The sequence below is a fragment of the Rhineura floridana genome, chromosome 17, assembly GCF_030035675.1.
Source record: "Rhineura floridana isolate rRhiFlo1 chromosome 17, rRhiFlo1.hap2, whole genome shotgun sequence".
Taxonomy (NCBI): Eukaryota; Metazoa; Chordata; class Lepidosauria; order Squamata; family Rhineuridae; genus Rhineura; species Rhineura floridana.
Genome location: NC_084496.1, coordinates 25,238,753 through 25,263,678, shown reverse-complemented (window position 1 = coordinate 25,263,678; position 24,926 = coordinate 25,238,753). Strand labels below are relative to the sequence as shown.

General features: G+C 47.0%; 1 protein-coding gene across 3 annotated transcripts in view; it reads right to left on the bottom strand.

Annotated features, from left to right (window-relative positions):
• TOM1L2 (target of myb1 like 2 membrane trafficking protein) overlaps window positions 1-24,926 on the bottom strand; it is a 66,571-nt gene that overhangs the window by 16,349 nt on the left and 25,296 nt on the right. For 2 of the 3 annotated variants that reach the window (XM_061600401.1, XM_061600402.1), the window contains exons 5-12: window positions 21,062-21,196; window positions 18,762-18,920; window positions 18,521-18,637; window positions 14,135-14,268; window positions 12,789-12,837; window positions 10,371-10,494; window positions 8,979-9,096; window positions 3,923-3,998 (exon numbers count right to left, since the gene is read on the bottom strand). In XM_061600401.1, the coding sequence (XP_061456385.1) occupies window positions 3,923-3,998; window positions 8,979-9,096; window positions 10,371-10,494; window positions 12,789-12,837; window positions 14,135-14,268; window positions 18,521-18,637; window positions 18,762-18,920; window positions 21,062-21,196 (912 nt within the window). Of the gene's footprint in view, window positions 1-520; window positions 587-3,922; window positions 3,999-8,978; window positions 9,097-10,370; window positions 10,495-12,788; window positions 12,838-14,134; window positions 14,269-18,520; window positions 18,638-18,761; window positions 18,921-21,061; window positions 21,197-24,926 lie in introns of all 3 variants that reach the window. The other variant, XM_061600399.1, reaches the window with a different exon arrangement.

Sequence of the window (24,926 nt, the reverse complement as noted above, 5' to 3'; positions counted from 1 at the left end):
CCCACCCCAGAACATTTGCTGAGAGAAAACTCAGGGGAGTATTCAACAGTACAATAGTATCTGAGGTTCTGGTCAGTCATACTACTTAGTACCGCAAGACTAAGCTATTAAACTTTTTCTTTTTAAGGGGTATGCAAAAAAATCTCAAAAAAACCCCTTCCCATTTAATGAGCAGAACTTGTGTTTTAGGGGAAATCCGGATACTGCACTTTAAAAAAAAATAAGACAGTCAAAGGAACTGGAGAGGTTCATCTGAGGTTTTGGAAATAAACATGGTAACATACATGTTTCCCCACCACCACCCCCTCACCCTGTTGAAAAACATATTCCCCAACTCTGCAAGCCTTTGCCAGCCGTTCCCATCCCCTCCACAGATGGGGATCCAGCTCCTTGTACTGTCCAATGCATGGCTTTTCATCAGGATGAGTGACAGGTAAACAGAGGGCGGTTATGCTATTTAAAGGAGACAGGGTGAGGACGACAAGGGGGGGTGTCACTCAACTGGCAAAATCCTCCTCACCATTCCTTGGGTCATTAGCCACTTGTCTATGGGCTCCATGTCTGAACTGCCACTTTTACCTCTCCTCTGTATTGAGAACAGAAAGTCCCATTACAAAGCAAAATCAGAAAAGCAAAGAATGCTGCAACAGCAACAGTGAGATGGAGATAATACAAGTGACCTCTAAATGCAGACACTTTGGAAAGGTTCCTACATTACTTCCCCCATCCCAGGCCTGTGAATTCTTATTCACCTAAGGTGAGTAAAAAACACTTCCAGGTGACCCCACAGAGAGTTTCTTGGAAGACAAAGTAGATAATTTTCCACAGACACACACTACCTTCTGATATGTAAAAGCATACAGGCTGGCAAAATGTTTTTGAGGCTTAATTTGCAAGGATGTCTCATTCCTTTCCTCAGTGACAACCTCAGTCTTCTGGCTAGCAACCAACTTTAAGATGAAAATACTGAAGAGGGAGGGTTTGCTTCAGGTGCACGCTGCCTCAGGAAGTAGCAGGCACGTGGCAACTTGAGATGCACATCCCGGAGCCAAGGATGCACAGCCTCTGCCTGACACAATCACCCTTTTCAGTTAAATTAATTCTGGTCAGCAAAAAACATTACTTGCCAAGTTGTCTTTATACATTACTACTACTAAGTTTATGCCTTTTGGCCTGGAGTCAGGTGACTTGCTATATAAAAATAGTAAGAGACCCCTGACATGCTTAAAAATCACTAGAAACAAAAATATAAAGTTTGGAAAAACACCAGCACACAAAATTACTATTACTTTTTCAAATAAGCTATATTTTTGCCACAGACATGAAGACTAGCAGTAAGGGAGCCTGGTGCACTTTGAGAGGATGGAGGCCGCCACTGAGAGCACACTGAGAGCTCGCCTCCTCCATGTATACCTGCCTGGACCTTGAGATCTCCATCGGAGGCCCTTCTCCAAGTTTTCCCGTCTAAGGAGGACAGGTGGGTGATTACTAAGGAGAAAGTTCAGGCTAAAACCCAGCACAGCTCCACTGCCCACTGGAGCCACCAGCGCCACCGCTAGACTTTGACAGGTGGACAGGGCATCCCGCCCATCAAACATGAGATGCTATAACAACGTGACAGATGGGTTGCCTCCCCCACCTGTCAAAGTTGGTTCCTCGCCCCTGATTTAAGGTATCCAGAATCATCCCCCTGGATATAAACGCAGCACACCCACTGATGACTGAAAATGAACTGTTACTCCAGTAGCCAATTCCAGATCACCAACGCTTTGAGGACAGGCTGAAGAGCAAAATCCACTCAAGTGATACCTTGGCAAGGGAGCAAAGTCTGAAAACACGCACATCTTCAAGTACTTTGACCTGTTGGGCTAACACAGATGAGCCCTTTGAGCCCTTTAACTGATAACATTCTAGGGCTAGGCTGATAATAGCTAGGAGGATGAGGGAAGAGGGAAAAGGGCAAGTAGCCCGGGATTTGAAGCAGGAATGAAATGGGACTGTATGTTACTAAAGAAGGATGCTCCTCGTGGCCCTAGGGGATTTCTACCGGCAAGGTGAAAGCTTGTCCCAACTTTCTTCCCCACGATGCCCTGAGCAGGCTACCAGCATCAAGCATCTTCCCTGCCCACCACCACAAGGGGAAGCAGACATTCCATGTCCCATTTCAACCAAACACTGCTGCCAATTCCTGTGGTCAGAGCATGTGGCAGCCCCCTTGAGAGCCAGTATGGTGTAGAGGTCAAAGTGTCGGACTAGGATCAGGGAGATCCAGGACCAAATCCTCACTCAGCAATGAAGCTAACTGGGGAGCAGTTTCCCTCAATCTATCATCATCACCACCATCCCCTAGCTCTTCCCTGTCAGACTGAAGACTCCCCTGAGAAAGCCACCTTCTCGGCACAAGGAAACTCTGAAGACGGGTCAGAGGTTGTCGCAATGTTGGTTGTCTCGTGTCCCCAAGAGGGCAATGTTTGCCCTGTTCTGGATGGGGTTGCACTCCCCCTGAAGGAGCAGGTTCGTAGCTTGGGAGTTCTTTTAGAACCATCCCTGTCACTTGAGGCACAAGTAGCCTCGGTGGCACGGAGTGCTTTTTACCAACTTCGGATGGTGGCCCAGCTATGTCCCTATCTAGACAGAGAGAACCTCGCTTCAGTTATTCATGCTCTGGTAACCTCTAAATTAGATTACTGCAATGCGCTGTACGTGGGGCTGCCTTTGAAGACGGTTCGGAAACTGCAGCTCGTACAAAATGCAGCGGCCAGATTGATAACAGGGACCCGGGAGTCCGAACATATAACACCGATTCTGGCCCGCTTGCATTGGCTGCCTATATGTTTCCGGGCCCGGTTCAAAGTGCTGGTGTTAACCTATAAAGCCTTATACGGTTCGGGACCACAATACCTGATGGAACGCCTCTCCCGATATGAACCTACCCGTACACTACGCTCAACATCGAAGACCCTCCTCCGGGTGCCTACTCATAGGGAAGCTCGGAGGGTATCAACAAGAAAAAGGGCCTTTTCAGTGGTGGCCCCCGAATTATGGAACAATCTTCCTGATGAGGTACGCCTGGTGCCAACATTATTATCTTTTTGGCGCCAGGTCAAAACTCTCCTCTTCTCCCAGGCATTTTAGTATGCGTTAAAAATTGTTTTTTAACTTTTTTAAGAATTTAAAAATTTTAAAGTTGTTTTTAAATTGTCTAAATATGTGGTTTATTGTATTTGATGTATGACTGTTGTGAACCGCCCAGAGAGCTTCGGCTATGGGGCGGTATATAAATTTAATAAAATAAAATAAATAAATAAATAAATAAATAAATAAATAAATGTGCTAAAGATGAAGAGAGGGCACAAATTGCTACAGAATGGGTAGGAAGGCAAATGAACTGGAATCCAAAGGAGTGGGGAGGCATAGCCCATTACCACCACCACCCCAACCAAAAAGAAAAAGAGAGGATTGTCTTCAGGGAAGACAATTAAGAGAGACCTTCATGCTCCCAGTTCAGATCACTGGAAAGAAGCAGGTTTTAGAGAGTTTCCTGCACCCACCACAAGTTTTAATTTATATTTCTCCGTAGAGTTACACTTGATTTCCAAGTAGAGTTAGTATTCACATTCTAGCCAACACAGATTCCTAGAAAAAACAGGCATTGGTAATCCTATTGAGAAAGTTCACACTTTCCGGAAATTAGCATTAAGTATTTCAACCTGAAACATTTTCAGAAATGCACAATTTGGTACCAGTGATCACATGACAGCACATTTTCCAGCTCTCTTCTACAATCTGAAGCTGGACACAGACAAGAAATTGCAATATAGGATATAAGAGAACACATTAGTCACGTTCAACACTCTCAGCAAAGCTCGAGTGTGAAAAGAAACTCATGTCTGGAATGCAACAGGGCAGAGAAGCAACTTACCCCTCCTGCGTTGTGTTTCCGAACATCCAGGGCAGATGCTAATCCTTTAACAGCCTGGGGATTCTCGTATGTCATGCTGAAACAGAGGAAGTACAATGAACATTGCAAAGACTCTGCAGGCAGAAAAAGCAACAGCAAATGGAGCACATCTACATCATCTATATACTGAAGTCCCAAGACAGGGTTGCCAGACCCTCCGTGTAACAGCTGAACATCAAGAGGCAAAATACTGACTCCATGTCAGGCTCAAAAGCTAAGCCCCAAATGCAATCATGCATATGTTTCCCTTGGGTTTTTTTTTCTTTTTAAACACAACAGCATCTCCAAGGTTAAGCAACCTGCCCCACGCTTAAAGCCAGAGTGGGGCACCTTTGACCCTCCAGGTGTCGCTGAGCTACATCAGCCTTAGCACACACGGTCAATGGCCAGGGATGATGGGAGCTGCGGCTCAGCAACATCTGGAGGGCCAGAAGTCCCTCACACCTGCTTTAAAGATTAATACCAGCACCTTGAACTGAGCCTGGAAACCAACAGGCAACCAGTGAAGATGGTATGAGTTATATGTCCTGAGCCCCAGCCCAAACCCTGGCAGTTGCATTTTGGACCAGCTGAAGTTTCCACACTGACTTTTGAGCAGCCTCACATAGAAAATATTAAGAGTAATTTAACCGAGGATGTAACTCGGACATTAGATAACGTAGGGAGCATAGGCATGTTGGAAACGGCCTTCCAGCAGATCAGAACATCTAACTAGCTCAATGCTGCTGACACCAACTGGCAGCAGCTCTCCAGGGTCTCAGACAGGGATTTCTTCTTGCCCTGTCTGGAAATGCTGGAGATTGAATCTGAGATCTTCTTGAAAGTAAAACGGACGCTCTATCACTGAGCCTTGGCTCATCTCCAAAGTTTCCATAGGCAGGTCAGATGGTTCTGCAAAAACCTGCAGCTGGTGCCCCAGCCAAAGCTGGTTAAAAGTAATCCTGGCCACTGCCACCACCTATCTAGGAGTAATATCGGATCCAGGAGTAATCCCAAGCGGCAAACCTGGTCTAGAGTGCAGTCCTATCTCGTACAGGTTGAAAAACTAGTTAGGACCTCTAGGGTGGATGGGGACAAAAGGAGAATGAGTTGCCTCTGCCTGTCATTGGCTCTGGCTCCACCTACTGTTTGGGCTCCTTGCCTTCTGCCCCTCTAGTCCCAAAGGGCCTTCAACGCATCCACTTAGCAATATAGGACAGAGAGCATCAAAGGTGGCTGACCTCTCTTCATTGATTTCCATCCCACCCCAGAATTCCCTACAGCTGATGAAAATCGGAGTAGGATGGTCAAAGGATGCCACAGAGCCTAGAATCCTCACACGCTAAAGACAGGGGAAGTTTCCTGGATGAAGACCCGCCCATGAATCAGCCACTGGGTGGAGCTAAAGGACCAAAGAGCATCCCTGGTGCCTGGCACCTAGGCCTTTGGAGGCTATAATTCATCCAGCAAGTCTCCAGAGAGCCTGTGTTATTCTATTTCAACAGCCTAAGAGGTGGCGACAGTGCAGTAACTGTACCTTCCAAAATAATGGAGAGGCGAGGCGCTCCTTACAGTGCCACACGGAGAAGCTTCTGCCCACAACACACACATAAAACCTGCTTCACACTGCGTTGTTGGCATGCCAGAGTTATTGTAGGACAAACCAGTTATGACCTTTTATTAAAATTAGCTTAGGGTGGCCCAGGATGGGATGAGAACTGTAAATCCATACAACTGGGAACTGTGCAGCTAACGTGATTATCCCCCTTGGGATGAGGTGAGTCGTAAATCATATGCATTAAAGGAACTATTTATATGCCAGAGAATAGTGGCCGAGAGAATGATCTGCAGATTGGGAAGCCTCCGATTCAAATCTCACTTCTGCCATGAAGCCAAGGTCCTCTCAGCTTAGCAACCCCTTCCCTGCTTGCAACGTAAGAAGAGCCTTCCTTCTGGATGAGGCCAGTGGCCCATCTTGTCCAGCATCCTGTTCTCACAGTGGCCAACCAGGTGCCTGGGGGAAGCCCGCAAGCAGGACCCGAGTGCAAGAACACTCTTCCCTCCTGAGGCTTCTGGTAACTGGTTTTCAGAAGCATGCTGCCTCTGACTAGGGTGGCAGAGCACAGCCATTATGGCTAGTAGCCACTGATAGCCCTGTCCCCCATGAATTTGTCTAATCCTCTTTTAAAGCCATCCAAGCTGGTGGCCATTACTGCGTCTTGTGGGAAGAAACACAGGGATAATCATCATCTCAAGGGCAGAGCATCTGCTCTTGGTTCAACCCCTGGCATCTCCAGGATGGACTGGGAAAGACCCCCGTTTGAAACTTCCAACAGCCCTGCCATTCAATGTAGAGGAGACAGTACTGACCTGGAAAGACCTACAGCCGTTTAGGAACACACACAGGAAGCTGCCTTGGACTGTGTCAGTCTATCTAGCTCAGGATGGTCTACACCAGGGATGGGGACCTTTTGGCGCGGCAGAGGTCCCAATTTGGCAAGGTCGCTTTACCCAAAACAAGATCAATTGCCCCCACACCTGACATCAGGCATGGGGCAGGCAGAGATAAGGCTAGACTGACTTTATGATCAAGCTTCCGCACAGACGGTCCCTGCAGATAGCAGGGATGAAGTGACCACCCACTGGCTGATAGGGAGTGAGTTCAAACCCTGTCAGATTGGCCGTGCAACCAAGGAACTCAGTTTGTGCAGCTGATCCCTGCAGAAAGGAGCTTTGCTGAGCGCAGGTCTGGCAAAAACCCTCGCGCTGTGGTTTCACAAGTGCTTGACAACCAGCTGGCTGCCAGGCGCCTGGGAAGCACTGTGCAAGGGGCTCCGACAGGTGGGTTGTCTCACCCACCTGTCAAGAGTTTGCTTATGTGGGGTGGAGACAGCTAAGGATCCGGCCTACTGGGCGGGAAAAGGTTCCCTGACCCCTGATCTACAATGACCAACAACAGCTCTGTTAACATCTTCAGAAGGAGACTTCCAGCCCCTACCTGGAAGGGTCAGGAATTGAACCTCGGACCCTTCTGCATGCAGAGCTTGTGCTCTACCATTGAGCTACAGCCCTTCTGTATGCATTCAACATACAAGAAAAGCCTGTGGGATCAGGCCAGTGGCTCATCTGGTCCAGCATTCTGATTATTATATATCTCCCGCCTTTCAGCCCTCAAGGCGGCTTACAGAAGACACAAATATCAAAATACAATATAAGAATACATCAATAAAACAATAAGTCAATACTGTTACAGGTGCCTATGGGAAGCCCGCAAGCAGGACCTGAGCACCTCCCCTCCTGCTGTTTCCAGCAACTGGAAGCATCCTGCCTCTGGTGGTGGAGGCAGAAGGTAGCCATCATGGCTAGTAGCCTTTGATTGCTTTACCCTCCAAGTATTTGTCTAATCCTCTTTTAATGCCATCCAAGTTGGTGGCCGTCGCTGCCTCCTGTGAGAGCCAATTCCACAGTTTAACTATGAGCGGCAGAGTCTTCTAGGCTCCTGTAATACTCCTGTCCTAATCTTATAGGATTCTTTTAAGGATTGCTGTGACTATGTGTATCTGAAGGATCTTGAGCCCTCTTATTATTAATCGGCAGGTAACATGTGCATCAATCAAAAATTGCCCACTTTTCCTCCTTGCCAGGCAAGCAGGAACAGCACAGGAGGTGCGAGGGACAATCAGGACAACAGTGGCCACTCCCCCAAGGTCCTCGAAGGAGAGTCAGGATAAAAGCTATGGAAAGAAGGCCTCACCCACATCCTTTAACGGGCAACTTAGCTGACAGAGGTGAGGTTGGCACTGGCTGCAGGGCAGTCTGTGGGGCAGAACAGACAGTCCATGTCGGAGTCATAAGAAGAGAGACTGACAGAACTGGGCATGTTTAGCCTTGAGAAAAGAAGACTAAGGGGAGATATGACAGCACCCTTCAAGTACTTGAAAGGTTGCCACGCAGAGGAGGGCCAGGATCTCTTCTCGATCGTCTCAGAGTGCAGGACAGGGACTAATGGACTCAAGTTGCAGGAAGCCAGACTTTGGCTGAACATCAGGAAGAACTTCCTAACTGTTAGAGCTGTACGACAATGGAACCAATGACCTAAGGAGGTGGTGGGCTTTCCAACACCCTGGAGGCATTCAAGAGGCAGCTGGACAGCCACCTGTCGGGGATGCTTTAAGTTGGATTCCTGCATTGAGCAGGGGGTTGGACTCAATGGTCTTACAGACCCCTTCCAACTCTACTATTGTATGATTCTATAAGCCAGATGGAAAATTGGGTGCTAGAGGGCTCCTCCAGATTCACAGACCCGGAGTTCCCTATCTCTATCCCAAAGAATAAAGAGCAACATGCTACTTTTGCACCACTAAGACATGAACAACAGAAGGACAACTTTTGTGGCAATCCCACTCTTAATTCAGACCCTGTAATGCAGCCTTCGCCAATCAGACTACAGCTCCCATCAGCCACTAGGAGGCAGTCCAGAAACAACTACAGCCAATCAGACACCCTCCAGTTGTTTTTAGACTACAGCTCCCATCAGCCACTAGGAGGCAGTCCAGAAACAACTAGAGGGTGCCAGGTTGCTAAAGGCTGCTGTAACAGACATACATATTTATTTGCTTTAAATAATTTTTATCCCACTCTTCAGCCCCAAAAGGCTCCCAGAGCGGCTTACACATCACTACATGGCCTGTGCCCTCAGGCTTACAATCTAAAAAAAGACACAACACAAAAGGAAAATGATGCGGAAGGGAGGAGAAAATAAGCAAACTCAAGTGAAAGTTCTTCTAATGGCCAGCTGTGGTGGGAAAGTTCAAGGAGAGGAGGAGCTAAAGGTTTTTCATCTCTCAGCTTGGCCAGTAAGCGGCCTGATGCGTCCCTTCTCTGCCCTCCTTTGCCGCAGCCTGGTGGAATGGTTGCGGTCAGGTGACAGCTGATGGAGAGAGCAGCCCAGCTTCTCAGTATAGCAGATGGGCCTGAGCCTGTGCCCCACAAATCAACTGCTGAGTCCCCTGCCCCTCGACCTTCAGCTCCAACATACATCTTACGCTGATCAGCCAACGAACTGCCTCTTGTCTGTGCAAACATGTCAAAGTCATCCCTGGGGTTGGGGTGCTGGAGGGAGCTGAGCGTTCCACTCACGTTGTTAGTGCCCAAATCTACGGAAAGAGGAAACGACACAGCTGTAGGACAGGAGTGGGAAACGTTTTTCAACCTGAGGGCCGCATTCCCTTTGGAGCAACCTTCCAGGGGCCACATGCCAGGGGTGGGTAAGGCCTGTGACATTTACCTTTGTACTGTAGGCTCATTCCTACGTGCACTCAGCTACCCTTCGGTACCCTAGCAAGGACTAAGAACAGGTGTGGCCTGGATCAGGCAGAAGGGCCTCGAGGGCCGCATTCTCCCCCCCCCCCAGGGGGGGCGGCAGAGGTTCCCAATCCTCGTTGAAGGAGAAAGCAACACGGGTCAAGCAAAGGGCCATGATGAGGGTAAAAGGCACATTTTGCTTTCGATGAGCACCTCTGACATTAGGCAGTGGTGGTCTGCAGCACATCCCAGCACCCTCTCTCAACCCCCAAGCGCTCTGCCTCCCAGCGAACATAACAGGCAAACGAAATGTGGCAATGCTAACTCCATGGCTACTTACTTCTCCACTGCTGTGCATTCTCCAGAAGGGATAATTCGAAGCAGAGAAGCAGTCTAGGAGGGGAGGGGGTGCTTCATCCTCCCTCTGCCAGCTACTTTGCTCTTGAACCTCACTCCCTGAACCCCACCCCTGCAGAATCCAGACATCTAGGTTTGTGAGGTAAACGTAGATGTGAAGCACTGTTTTGTTTTAAGGAAACATGTTTCCCTGAAGGAAAGTGAGCTTGGGGGGGGGAGAAGGGGGAAGCACCCCATTCTTCTTCATCCCTCTCACTTCCAAGGGTGTTTTACAACAGAGGATACATCCCACACCACACATTTAAAGCTCATTTAAAGCACATGGCTTTCCTCACTTAGGAACCGTAGTTTAAGGGTGCTGCGAAATTGTAGCTCTATGGGGCTAAACTACAGTTCCCAGGATTCTTTGGGAGAAGACTTGCATTTTAAATATGCTTTAAATTATGGTGCGGACATGATCCAGTGTGACATATAGCTACAGTGTAACCTAGCAAGTAATCAGGCTCTGACAACCGCATTTGGGCAGGATTGCAAAAGGATTGGTAGATTCCACTCTGTTTTCGTTTGTAATGCAAACCATAAGCCTGTTTGGGGCAAGATGTAACGTCTCGCTGCAAATGCTGGTTGTCACTGCCATGTGAACTTCCCCACAAGCCTGGAACTAAATGTAAGAAGCGCCAGGAGGAGCATGCTGTGGACTAGCCTCATGCTACTCCCATTGCCAACACACCTGCTCTTCCCCTGACCCTCAAAAAGGCAAAGCACTCACCAAGCCCCGCCAGTTGGGAAGAAAGCATGGATGCAGGCGCCGTGTTTCCGACCATGGGGCTGACCACCGCCGGGGAGCCAGGGCCCAGGTCTATTAAGTTGTCTTCAGTCACCTCGCTGAGAACCTGTGAAGCCATTTGTGATACCAGAAGCGGTCATTACGGTAGAAGCACCTCACTGGACAGCACTAGTCAGAGAACCAGACCCCTCTCTCAAACACGGCTGTAAAACCAGGATGCTGTTTTTTTCAGCTTTCCACAACTGGGTGCCCTCCAGAATCCAGATGTGGAGGGATTACGACTCCCATCATCCTGGACCGCGTCCAAGCGGACATGATGGAGGGGGCTGATGGGAGTTGGAGTCCAACAACATCTGGAAGGCACCAGGTTGTGGACGGCTGAAATAGAGCCTCCTGGTTTTACAGCCATGTTTGAGAGAGGATCTGCCTCTTTGACTGCAGAGAAAACAACGGCACGTGTCCCTTTAACACCCAGAATGGTATTTGGCATCTAGAATTTGGATTATTTGGGGGGGAGAAGTTGGGGATTATGCACAATTTCCAGTGAAGTCTCAGGAGGCAGGGGCTAAAGGGTCAGTAACTTACACAGCCTCCTAATTTCCCCCCCACAGCTGCCATTCAGTGGTTTCCCCCATACCCATCACGCTGCCTACCCAAAATCACCCAATTTTGATTTCTCTCTCTCGCTCTACGTGTAAGTTTTGGAAGCAGGATTTAATCAAAGTAAACATGCCCCAAATTTACTTCATTTGGTTAGTTGACCCAGGGCAGGTTCAAGGTTCTTGTGTTAATTCATAAAACCCTAAACAACTTGGGTCCAAAGTACCTTAAGGGCTGCCTGACTCCCTACATCCCATCTTGATCACCGAGATCTTCTGATGGGCACCTTTTGGTGGTTCCCCACACCCCTGTGGTTCAGTTGGCCTTCACAAGGGACTAAGCCTTTAGCGTGGCAGGCCCTGCCCTGTGGAACTCCCTACCAACAGAAATTTGGCAGGAGCCCCCTCCTTTCTTTCAGGTATATTTTAAAAACTGAACTTTTTAGACAGGCCTTTTAACATCCCCCCAGCAACCAATACAGTATTATTGATGCGTTTATTATTGTTTTTAATGGTATTTTCATTGTTTTAATTTTTTTATGCCTTTCTATGTTGTAATCTGCCTTGATGTACTCTATGAAAAGTGTGGCCTATAAATACTTAAATAAAAATACATTATTCTGATGGCATATCAGGAAAGCTGTCAGCTTTTTACTAAGTATACGGACGCCAAACTCTACACCGTTCTTTCTTCCGTGCCTATCATACTGCAGCTAAAGAGGTCACAGTTCTACTAAGTCTCCTGCTCCTCCGAAATGTGCAGTTAGCTGATGAATTATATGGCGATGTTAGTGCTATTCTGATCTCAGAACTTGAATTTATGGAATTTGACTGCAGTCTAGTGATAAAAAAGAGGGTGGTGAGGAGGAAAGGGAGAAATAAAAGGGGTGATCTTGCTGGGATCAACAAAACTCATGATTGCATTTGAGATAAAAGTTCACCTTTTGCCCACAGAAGACTTCCCATTCACTTTTCTCTTTGCGGAGTAAGCAAACAAACCAGGAAGTCTTTAATTAACCATTGTTTCCAGTTTCATCCAAACCAGGAAACTATGGATACCAACTGAGGAACAAACCAACCATGGTTTGAAGCTGGTAAGCATGGTTTCCTTGTCTGGATGAAACAGGAAACTATGATTAATTAGAGGCTTCCTGGTTTAATCGTAGCTTGTGCAAAAGGGTTGCTTAGACAGGGAAAAGGTTCATTCATATCTTAGCTTACTGCCAAGATACAATTGTCTGAACCTCCTCAAAGTGCTTGAGATCCGGATCATTTTATCCTATTCAGCTCATCTTGCACCTGTCTTTGTGCAAGCACATTGCCTCACATTCACCTACATCAGGCATGGGGAACCTATGTCCTACAACAGCCTTTCCCAACTAGTGGGCCACCAGCTGCTGTTGGACCACAATTCCCATCTTTCCTGAGCACTGGCAATGCTGGCTGAGGCTGATGGGAGTTGTGGTCCAACAACATCTGGTGGCCCACTAGTTGGGAAAGGCTGTCCTACAACTACCATCATCCCTGGCCTCTTGCCACACTTGCTGGGGCGATGTGAGTTATTGTTTAGCAACATCTAAAGGGCCAAAGGTTCCCCACACCTGATCTACATATATGAATGCAATTGATTTAAGAGCAAAGAGGCTCCAAACTTCATCACGAATAACAGTAAGTGTTCCGAGAAGAAGTATTTTGCAACAGCAGCACCTCACTTTCAAGGACAACTGCTGCAAAGCCCAAGGCTAGCAATTATGCTCTAGATAACCCTGTCCTATTATAGAAGCCCGGCAGGAGGACTTACCCCATTGCTAGTGTTCTGTGCAGACCGCCCCAACCTATATCGCTCAAATCTACAGCAGACAAGAAACAAGATTAAAAATGGATGGCTTGTAGCAATCCTAAAAAGGTGCAAGTCTTATTATGTAGAAGGAGGAGGAATTTGCCTTTTCTGGGCTAGGGTGGTGGTGGTGGGAAGCTGATTCCAGGCACAGAGAACAGCACATGACCATAAGGCCTTGCTGTGCTGTCACACATACCAGCATGGTGTAGTGGTTAGGGTGTTGGACCAGGACCTGGGCGATCAGGGTTCAAATCCCAACTCGGCCATGAAACTTGCTGGGTGACCTTGGGGGCCAGCCACAGCCTCTCACCCTAACCTACCTCACAGGGTTGTTGTGAGGATAAAATGGAGAGGGGGGAGGAGAACTATGTATGCCACCTTGAGCTCCTTGGAGGAAATGTGGGATATAAATGTAATAAACAAACAAAATCTAAGAAAGCAAGCCCCACTAACCTGCACCACCCCACGTCTCCAAGCCCTTGTCATTAACATGCTGTAGGCCAGCATTCTTCAGCCCTGGTGTTCCATCTCTCATTAGTCCCAGGCAGCATGGCCAACAGTCAGTGATGATGGGAGTTGTGGTGCAAAATATCTGGAAGGCCCCAGGTTAGAGAATGGTGCTATAAGGCCAGGGATGGGCAACCTGCAGCTGGAGTCCCAAGTGACACAGGCTGGAACAAAAGGACTCCTAGGTCTGGCCATGGCATGAAGTCAGGCTAGCCGCAGACCTCTCTCCCACATGATGCACTGCTGCCTACTCTGCTGGCTCACAGGCTGGCGACAAAACCACTCCAAGGCGCTTTGGGCTATGTCTGTTCTGCAGCACGTACCAGAGACCACTCTAGCTCCTAACGGGGACTGGACTTGTGGCTTGTTTGCACAAATAAAGAAATATATGCTACAGGCTCTTTGTCACCTGCCAGGCTCCCTGTCCTATAGGGCTACTCATGGCCACTTTGCAAGGCAACGTCCTTCCTCTTAAAACTGATGGAAACTGCAGAGTTCAACAACAGCTGAAAAGGCCACAGGCTTCCCACACCCATTTCATGTATTAAATCAGAACTAGGACAGTGAATTTGACAACAGACAGATCTAACTAATAGTCACGCAGCTTTGAAAAAACTGTTTTGACCAGTTTCACAAGCCTTCCCTTCTTTAGCTGTGACTAGCCGATTTTTAAACAACATAATCTGCTCTTTAAACACAACCAGGAAAGACACCTGCATTTAGTAGGAAAAAAGGAGCACAGCTATCACACTTGAGGGCAAGGAATCAATTATTGGAGGTTCAGAGGGAAAGCAGGCCACCTCTCGTATCGGAGGAAGACATTGTTCAGGTCATCATTCACATGAAGCAGCTCTTCCGTGACTTCTTCATTGGACATTCTGGAAATGAGTTCCACAATCCTCTGTTGCATGGCTCGACAGGTGCGGTTCAGCTCCTAGGAGAATAAATAACTGCAAAGTCAAGGGCAAGAAATGATCCCCAGGAGTTACAACACAGGGGACGGAGGCAGCTCTCCTGGCAGAAGCCGAGATAGATAGCAGGCCTGCCCATGCCACACAGAAGATATCATGCCATGTAGGGGCAGCCCATTGCCACAAAGGTGTCCAGTCACACATTGGGCTTACAATGCTGTTATGCAATGCAGTTGGGGTGTATTGGCAAAAGTGGGTCCATCTTCAGTGACAACTGGCCCCTTCCTGATATTATAAGGAGGCAGAAAAGGACAGAGGGCTGTGTTCTGACAGTCTGGCAGAACAACGGAGGACCCATATATTTCATTCTGGTTGCAAAGTCAAGTTCTTTGACAAGGTATCTAGAGTAACGCTCTAGGGCCAGGCCAGCATAGTTTCTAGGTCAGGATGCAGTACTGAGCACAAAGGTCACCTAATTAAGAATCTCAGCAATTTTATTTATTTATTTAGCTCAAACCAATCTCAGTTTTTAAAAAACGTTTCTACCCCTTATGGCTGCAAAGATAAACCAGGGAGAGACTGTGTGGGCAACGGAGTGAAGGACCTTGAGAAGGGAGGGGGTGGTAAAAGATTCCGTACGGTCCGGGCATCAGCGCCATGACAAACTTTTTGCAACTCCTCATGAGCTAAAGGAAAACAAACTAAACCAAAATACACACAAATTTGCATAAGGTAAACCCCACCTCACTGAGCCAGTGTGGTGTAGTGGTAAAGGTGTTGGACTATGACCTGGGAGACCAGGGTTTGAATCCCCACATAGCCATGAAGCTCACTGGGTGACCTTGGGCCAGTCACTGCCTCTCAGCCTCATGAAAACCCTATTCATACGGTTGCCATAAGTCGGAATCCATTTACATTTTTAAACCCCACCTCAGAATGCAGCTTTTCTCAGTGCAGATTTCTCAGCGGCTGCAAAATGCAGGCAGGCCTCCCAATGGCCACAGCCAAGGCTCAGCAGCCACAGAAGCAATAGCAGCAGCACTTGGCCTCACTTCCCATGGCTGCCGCTTTAACAAGGGCTGACCTTTAAGGCAAAGGTTTCCTGGCTCCCTTTTTGTATCCTTCCCCCACTGCAGTGGAAATCCAGGACTAAGGAAAACCACGGTGGTGGCATCATCTCCGAGGAGAAAAACAAGCCTCGTTGGCCTGACATTCTGCAGGATGGACAAATGTCACCTCGTGCTCCCCCAGCCGCTTTCACAGCTGGAGAACTGCTGTTTGCCAATGTCAGCTCTGATCCCATCCGTTTAGAGCCAGCTTGTGACATTTCAGAGGTTTGGATTCAGGAGGAGAACAGAGGGCCACCGGGACCTGCCTATCTAACCATCCATCCTGCTCGGCTACAGTGCCTGGTTGCATTCCATTAAGAATTTTATTTATTTAATTTGTTTAATTTATTTAGCCGCTTATTGGATTTCTGACAGGTAACAACCAACCGTCTTCCTACATCAACTTACAGGTTGTCCCTTCCTTTTTTAGTTAAGCTTATAGAATAGGCTTGGAGGTGGAGGTGGGATGAGATGGGAACACAAACGCAAAAGCACCTTTAACAAACTACAATCCCAAGGATTCTCTGGAGGAAGCCACGGCTGTTAAAGTGGTGTAAGAGTGCTTTAAGGGTAAGGTGTGGATGTGACCAAAGAGCCACAGTAGAAAAACAGAGGTCTCCAGAAAGCCCACTAGCAGCCTAACTTAACTCATGTCTCCCACCCTCCAGCAAATGGGGAGCAGCCGAAAATGAGGACATTGAACTTGTCAGGGATTATCAATACCTCGGCACAGTCATTAACCAAAATGGAGACAATAGTCAAGAAATCTGAAGAAGGCTAGGACTGGGGAGGGCAGCTGTGAGAGAACCAGAAAAGGTCCTCAAATGCAAAGATGGATCACTGAACACCAAAGTCAGGATCATTCAGACCATGGTATTCCCAATCTCTGTATGGATGTGAAAGTTGGACAGTGAAAAAAGTGGGTAAGAGAAAAATCAACTCCTTTGAAATGTGGTGTTGGAGAAGAGCTTTGCAGATACCATGGACTGCGAAAAAGACAAATAATTGAGAACAAATTAAACCACAACTATCATTAGAAGCTAACATGATGAAACAGATTATCATACTTTGGACACATCATGAGAAGACATGATTCACTAGAAAAGACAATGATGCTGGGAAAAACAGAAGGGAGTAGAAAAAGAGGTAGACCAAACAAGAGATGGATTGACTCTATAAAGGAAGCCACAGACCTGAACTTACAAGATCTGAACAGGGTGGTATGAGAGATGTTATTGGAGGTTGCTGATTCATAGGGTCGCCATAAGTCAAAATCGACTTGAAGGCACATAACAACAAGCCCTCATTAGCACTGTACACTCAAATGCATGTCCAGTTGCATCAGCTGATCATCCTAAAATGCCTCAGATTAGTCAAGCTTTGTAAGGGAGGATGGTGATGGCCATCAACTTGAATGGCTTTAAAAGAGGGTGAGACAAATTCATGGAGGATGAGGCTATCAATGGCTACTGCTATATTCTACTTCCACTGCTGCTGGCAATATGCCTCTGAATGCCAATGTTGTTGAGCTGAGGTCCTGCTTGCAGGCTTCCCATAGGCATCTGGTTGGCCAATGTGAGAACCGGATGCCTGATCAGATGGTCCACTGGTCAGATACAACAGGCTCTTCTTATGTTCCAGTGAGGTGCTACACATTTTGTGTGGTTACGGGATCCTTTTTTGAGGTTATTTTTCTGCTAAGACTGCCATTTGAAGAGTAAGACTTGCACAGAGAGAGGGAGACTTCTTAACCCTTCCATCTCTCACTGTATAAAAAAAACAAAAATGTCTCCAGATATTATCATGGAACACCAGCCTTCAGGGGCAGGGCATCACTGAAAAATTCCCGGTTAAAGCCAAGACCAGCTGACATAATCCTGGAAAACTGGATCAGCTTGGTCAGGTGCTACGATACATCTGCATAAACTTGGAAAAATACAGAATGTTCACTACTCCTATACGCTAGAGTGTCAGATCTGCAAAGCATTGACAATACAACCAGTTACAAAATGTGAATCCTAAAACGGTATCACACATTAAAGGATGTATGCAAACCTGATTGATTTTGTATCATTCTAAATCATTACTATGTGGTCTTAGAAAATGAAATTCTTGGCAGGGACCACATAGTAGCAGAGATACAAATGTTCCAACCTGGACACTGGAGGGGGGGGGGAAGAGATGCCGTTTATAACCAGCTGCTCTCAGCTCTGTGATGAGCCACTGAGCTGGCTTAAATCCCCAGAAGCTGCCCATGAGGCGGCCATTCAATTAACTAGCAAAGGGTATTGGGATCATTTTATGCAAATCAGCAGAATCAAGCAGTTAAGCTTTTTCTGAATCACTTTGGCTGCAGGTGAAGGGACATCACACTTCTCCCTGGGATAATAGCAAGCTGATCCCCCCTCACGCCAGTTTTGTATATGCAAAGAAGGTTTTTAGATGGGAGGAGCATTCAAAGATGTAACCCTCTCTGTAGCTTGAAGTAGCAAGAACTCCATTTTATCATCTGATTTGGCTGAATGTATGAACTGCCCCTCAGTATGTGAAGCTATAGTCATTTCTTTGCACGGTCATCTGCTCAAAAAGTTCCAACTGCAAAATTACAGAGGAGTCTATAAGCTCCTGACAAAAACAATCTCCTAGGGAGGGGCCTTAAATATTCACCAGTCAATTTTTCTTCTCTAGCAAATTCTTGTTCTCTGTAAATAGTCACCTTGACTTGGGCAGGAAGAAGCATACTTCTGCTTATGTGTAATTCTGACAAAGATGCGATTCTAAGCTGGAGATGAACCATAGGTTTAAGATGGGCCACAGTTTAAGAGAGTCAAAGAAAGTGTTGTAAACAAAGGCCTCATTTGCCTGGTATATGCACACTCATTTCTTTTGTTGTGCTGTCTCCTCATGTCAAACAGGTCTTGTAGGATTTTGCACTGCAAAAATCTGTTGGACCAGACCTGACAGTAGGAGAAAATCAGTAAACACATAATAGGAAGTGAAAACTTTATCATACTTTTGTCTTGTCTTCAATTATAAATGATGATCCAATGTGGATCCAAAGTGGTTTAAATAAGAGTCATCAAAGGCAGGGAATTGGCCAGAGGCGGGGTGGGGTGGGGGAAGAGTACAGAAGGGTCTTATGTTGAGCTCCTTACAACACATTTACCTGCAACAACTCAAGGTCTGATGAATCTTCTTGCCCAGGGACCATTTCTGTGAGCATCTCGGACATCACTTTAGTATTTCCACGAACGACATCTAGTTCACTCCGCAGTCGTGCAATCTATTGGGAATTTTTAAAAAGAAAAAATGCAGTCTTCTACTGAATTTCTATGCATTTCACAGCCTATTTTTTTTAATAAGTTCTAAGGGCTGGAGAGCCTTGTACTCCTCCACTCAGACCATACCTGTTCTGTATTTGCTGTGATGGGGCCGGTCACATTCAAAGCCGGGGCCTGAGGAGCAGAGTATGCCGTTGGAGAGGAAGAGGAGTAGGAACTGGAGCTCATCCTTTGCTGAGATTGGGACCTACTCATGTTGGCAGCTGGGTCAACTTCAGGGACACTCTAGCAGACAACAAAAACACAAACGCTCAAATATTTAGGTTTCGTTTAAAGTATTTTTTATCCCACTCTTGTTTTTTTTAAAAAAAGGCTTCCAGAGTAGATTAGAGAACATTAAGAACAAGATCGTCTCTCCCCCCAGGTTTACAATCTAAAAGGGCATGACACGAAAGGAAAATGGATTGGGAGGGAGGAGGAAACAAGCAAATTCAAAGTTACAAGTTCTTCTAATATTCTGCGGAGGTGGAAACGTTTAAGGAGAGGAGCCCCCAGATGTTGCTGGTCTCTCAGCTGCAGCAGCAGAGTTGCCCCTGCAGCCTTCTCTTCCCTCCTTTGCTTCAGCCTGATATAACAGTAATACGGCACACATTTGGAATTAATCTTTTTGGAGACCTCACAAAACAAGAGGTTCATTGCGCAAACCGTCATTTAACAGCCGTAATCACCTCACCAGGAGGCAAGCGTGGTTTCCAGCAATGGAAAGTGGAGCTTGTAGGGTGAACTCTCACCTTGGGAGTGCTTACAGTTGGGACACATCAACAGAAGTTTTAGAGTAGAGGTTCCCCCTCATGGACCACTTGAAAATTACTGCGAGTCTTAGTGGGCCACTTAATGATTTTTGTGTTTTGGCCTGTTCTGGCAATTGCAATGTGCTGTGGTAGATGCTGCATAGTTTTTTAACTGTACTTTTATGGATATGCTGCAGACCTCCTGAATGAAGTTCACCGCCTACAATGTGGGAAGCCTTGCTTTAGAGTAAGCACTGCCGTTGTCAAATTGCCAGGCCGGCCTCTTGGAAGAGATCTTGATGCATGCAGAAGAACGCTGGTCTCCGCTCAGCCAGATTTGTGTACCAAGAACCCGGGAAGAGGCTCAGCTCATCCCCCTTCCTTTTTGCATTTGATGAACTGGCTTAAGAGATTTGACAATTTCATGGAGGAGGAGGAGTGGCAATTATTAGCCACATTTGCTATATGGAACATCCACATTCAGGGGCAGTATACCAATGAGTGGCAGTTGCTGGGGAGCAGCAGTGGGAGTGGGTGACTGCTTTCATGCTCTGCTTGTGGATTCCCAGGGGTCATCTGGCTGGCCACTGTAGAAAACTGGATCCTGAACTATATGCACCTTTGGCTTGACCCAGCTGGGGTCTTCTAATGTTCCTATACAAGACTGTCTTTGCCAGTTCAGTCATTTGCCCTCGAAAAGGACGACGAATTAGATAGTAGATCCTACTAGGAAAAGAGGCTCGTTACATTCACAACAATGCAACCTGCAGAATACCCCTCAAGTCCAGTTTTGTTGCCTTTTTGCCTTGCTCCTCCTTCAGAGAGCTCCAAGGGGCTCTCACAGGACTTCCATCCTGGTAGAAACCAACTCCACACCCTGTAAGAACACAAGATCCCTGCTGAAACAGCCCAAAAGTCCACCTGATCTCACACCCTTTTTTCTAGTGGTCTTTGGGAAGCTCTCAAGCAAGGAATGGAGGCGACAGCCCTCCCCACTGCCTGTCCTCCAGCAACTGGAGTTCCGTGTTATGCTGTCTGTGAAAGAGAGGCTCCATTTAGCCACCAGGGATAACAGCAGTTAATACGTCTCTCCTTTGCCGTGAATTTGTCTAATCCTTTAAAAAGCCATTTAAGCCAAAGGCTACCACCACATCTTGTGGCTCTCCCTTAGCGTTAACACTGCTACAGGATGACTACAGCCAGACCCTTCTCTGGGTTTTGGCTTCTCGGACGAATTGAGAATGATCTGCCACAGCTCAGGTCAAGTCAAGTCAGGTGTGAGCTGTCCATCTTGGTCTCTTGCTAAATTCACTCCAGAGCTCGACTTCTCCTCCTCTAAAACAGGCCTATTGGCCCTGAGATTAGAATTATTTATGGATATGTTGTAAGAATAAGAATAATTTGTTATTCTTTAGATGTCTTTGATCCAGAATCTGTCAGAGTGAAGGAAATGAACGGTTGTAGTAGCTCCTGACGAAGAAGAGTTCTCCAGAACGCATTAACAAACAGCCCATCACCAGCAGCACCACAGCATGTCTTCCTTTTGTTTCTGGATCTGGGTGCTTCTCCCTGCTCCCCCACCGCCTCTTCTTTTCTAGTTCTCCTTCTCTAAAACAGATGACACAGCCCACTTACTCTCTGTGGTGTGTGTATTGGAGACAGAGCGTCCAGATCAGCCATTGGAAACTCAACCCCTTTTCTTTTGAGTTCTTCATAAATGTGGACCACCCCGGTTAGATCGGGGCTGCTTCGAAATGCATCAGCCCAGGCCTAAAACACAAACAAACAGACAAGGGCTGTCATGTGGGTTTTCACACAACCAATTTCCCTTCTATCGTGGGGGTCTGGTCTATCAGGCCTAGTGTGAAGGAGACAGTAATGTGTGTTGTCGGGGTAAAGGAGGGGCTAAAAAGCCAGTAATGGGCAGGGGCAGGGCCAACAGTGGGCAGAGCCACCCTTTTCCCTTCTCTTTCCCTCCCCACTCAGTAGGATGCCAGGGGTGGTATAGATTGCTCTTGCAAAGGACTTTTGAAATCAAGCCAAGGTCCACATGCAGACTTGGGGCCACAAGGTACATCTGAATGAATTGGCTCCACCTGAGGCCCTGGAAAGCTGCTGCTAAGTTAGAGTAGCCTATCCTGGGTTAGGCAGACAAACAATCTGATCTGGTGTTAGAGTGGTTCCTAAGTCTCTGAGCATGTGCGTTAAAGCACATAAATACTAAGGCATCTTTGTTTACAAGCAGAAAGTCTCAGGTGCAATTCTTGGCACCTCCAGTTAAAAGGATTAGGTAGAGGATGATATTTTGCCCAAGACCCTGGAGAGTTGCTGCCAAATCAGAGTAGATGATACTGCTCTAGATGGAACAACAGACTGAGTAGAAGGCAGCCGGTTTGTATAGGCAGGAGGCATAGTTCTCAGGCATCCCTCAGACCAATTAAAACTCAGCAATAATCTCATTAGGCAGATGACAACGATTATGCAAGTGGATGCTGTGTAACACTAACCCAAGACACTTCTTTTGGTATGTCTTGAGAGGTAGTGAAATGGAGGTTAGACACCGCAGCCCACAAAAAGCCGACAGGATGGACAGTTGGAGGGGAGGGGGCGGTGCGTATACAGAAAAGAGAAGAATCTGAACAGGGGAATGTTAGAAGTGAAGCAGGTTGTCAGCCAATGTGTTCTCGACAAGTAATTTCTGCATTCAGAGGAACTTCTTGCAGGAATTTTGCTGGATATACTAATTTCACAAAACTTTCTGTGAGCTTTAAGTGCAGAATCTGGGTCACTGACAACAAATTCTGTTTCACCATTTTGCAAAAAGAAAAAAAGTGTGCCACAACACTACCCTTTATTAACAACACACTCCTTCAGCAGATTTGTTGCCACACTAAGGTTTCAGCTAGCGTAAGACCTCCAGTTACTTTGCTTAAAATTAAAGTATAATGAGTGGTCCTCTTGTTGCATTTGATTGCAATCGCTTACTCTGCCTTTCCCTCGGGGATTCAGGGAATGAGAAAGCCCGTAAAACTGGCAAGATGAAATGCACAGTTTAAAAAGATGTAAAATGTGATTCAACCACATGTTAAAAAGGGTCCTTGGCCATTTAAGCCTCACAATTAAAATTAGCATAAACCCAGCAGTATGTAAAGCACTCCCAGAAAATGATCAGGCTCTAATTATGGTGAACCTTCGAGGAAGAGAGAATTCCACACTGAACCTACCTCACTATGAGCCCTTGAGTTTTGTACCTGCTCACATGGTGATAACCTCAAAGAGGGCACTCTGTTCTTTGAGCAGGCCTGAGCTAAACCAAGAAGGTTTCTAATAAGGCGATACAGGATCAACTCACTGAAACATCAAATGTGTGAGGTTGCAGATCAAAGAAAGTAAGTAAAAGCAAGCCAAGGAGATAGCAAACTGCAACACCTGAAACCTGATTTTTGTTTCCTTTACAAGACAAACCCCAAAAGGTGTCTCATCAAAATATTTACTTGATCAGTCATACACGCAGCCCACAGAAAATGCAATTAAAAAAACTACTTTAAAAAATAAATCTTTAACATTGCGGTCATATAGCTCTCAATGGGGAAGGGCCGTAGCTCCGTGGCAGGGCATCTGCTTGGCCTGCAGAAGGTCCCAGGTTCAATCCCCAACAGCATCTCCATATAGGGCTGGGAAGGGCCGGCTCCAGGCATGCTGGGGCCCTTGGGCATCAGCTTGCCCTGGGCCCCGGCGTATGCACGCACGCGGACGCACCCCCCCACCTACCTGTCTCCTGTCTTTTACCATTGCCCTTAATAAAGATGGCGGCCGTGGTTTCCCTAGGGGAATGAAGCCTCTGCCGCCATCTCTGTTGATGGTACACATGAGTGCTACGCGCGCACATCTCTGCCATCAGATAAGATGGCGGCAGCGGCTTCAGTACCTTAGGGAAGCAGCAGCCACCATCTTCATTAAAGGCAATCCTAAAAGGCAGGAGGCAGGTAGGTGGGCAAGGGAATGGCAGGCAGGCGGAAGCTCCTGCCCTGCGATCCGTGGATGGTGCTGCGGATCGCAGAAGGGGAGCGGGGGGCCCCTCAGGGTCTCCTGTAGCTCTGGGGCCCTTGGGCCAGTGCCCCACCTGGCCACCCTTTAGAACCGGCCCTGGGGCTGGGAATGCCCCTTGTCTAAAACCCTGGACAGCTGCTGCCAGTCAGAGTAGACAATACTGAGCTGGATGGACCAATGGTCTGTCTCAGTATAAAGCAGATTCCTATGTTTCTAATGGGGCTTTCTTCCAGGTAAGTGAATACAGGAATACAGCCTAAGCCTGTCTCGTAAAAAAAGGGGGGGGGCAGAAAGGCTTAAACCAGCCCTAGCGAAACAAAACAGTCTCTACGTAACCTCTCTGTGTTCACCAGAAAAGGTGATTCCAGTGTCCCAAGTCATTTTGTTGCCTGACTCAAAGGACAAGCTGGTGCTCCCCCTGCCCTCCCCCATTCCACGTCCAGAAGCCAACAGGATTGGCACTGCTGAATCTTACTTGTACACAAGATTTGGGGATAGCATCTTTCACCACCCCCGAGGATACCAAACTAGCAGAGCAGGCAGCGTAGCACACACAGCTCTGTCTGCCAACAGGTCACTGCCACTCCTCAACCCCAGCCCCCCCCATTAGAGATATGAAGGCCCAGAAAAAAACTGGATAAATGGGGGGTGACTCCCCCCCCCAGTTTCCCCCTGAATGTTTGTTATTTTTTCTAGAAAAACTGGGGGGGGGGAAACAAAACCAGAAAAAACAGGGGGACACACATTTTTTCCCAGGCCTTCACATCTTTACCCCCCACTCCCCCAGGCACACACACAGCATCTGCCTGCCAAGTAGAGATGGTGGAGAAATTTGATTTTGTTTGCATTTTAATGAGAAACTACCTAATTCACACACTTCAAACCAATGTGAAAACCAAAACACAGCTGTCCTTCCAAATTCTCGCATCTCCAAACTGTGTGCTGCAGTCCTCCAGCCAAACAATGGGTGGCATTCAATGCTGGCCCTACTCAGAGTAGGCCCATTGAAGTTACAGGCATGCCTAACTCAGGTTCAATTTCAGTATGTCTACTCTGAGTGGGACTTAGTCAAACACAACCCAATGTGTATAAAAATTCATTATATTAGGGGAAAGTGCACAGAAAATAGTGGAAACATACAATGCACATTAGATTAGATGACATTTCTTGCAAATATGTGTATATTAGTCAAAGCTGCATATAAAATTGTGCATATTCTGAAAAATTTGCACTAAAATACTGGTGATTTTTCATGAGGATCTTTCTTTAAAAAAATTGCAAATTGCTGCAGAAAGTAGGGAACTGAAATAAGACTACAAATTAGAAACTGAGAGAAACAAAAATTGAATGATTCATCCATCCGTACTCCTGAGGCGACCTAATGGTAAAGCTGGTCCTGCCTGGACGCTAGAAGGCTGCACTCCCCTCATTCTCACAAAGAAGGGGGGGG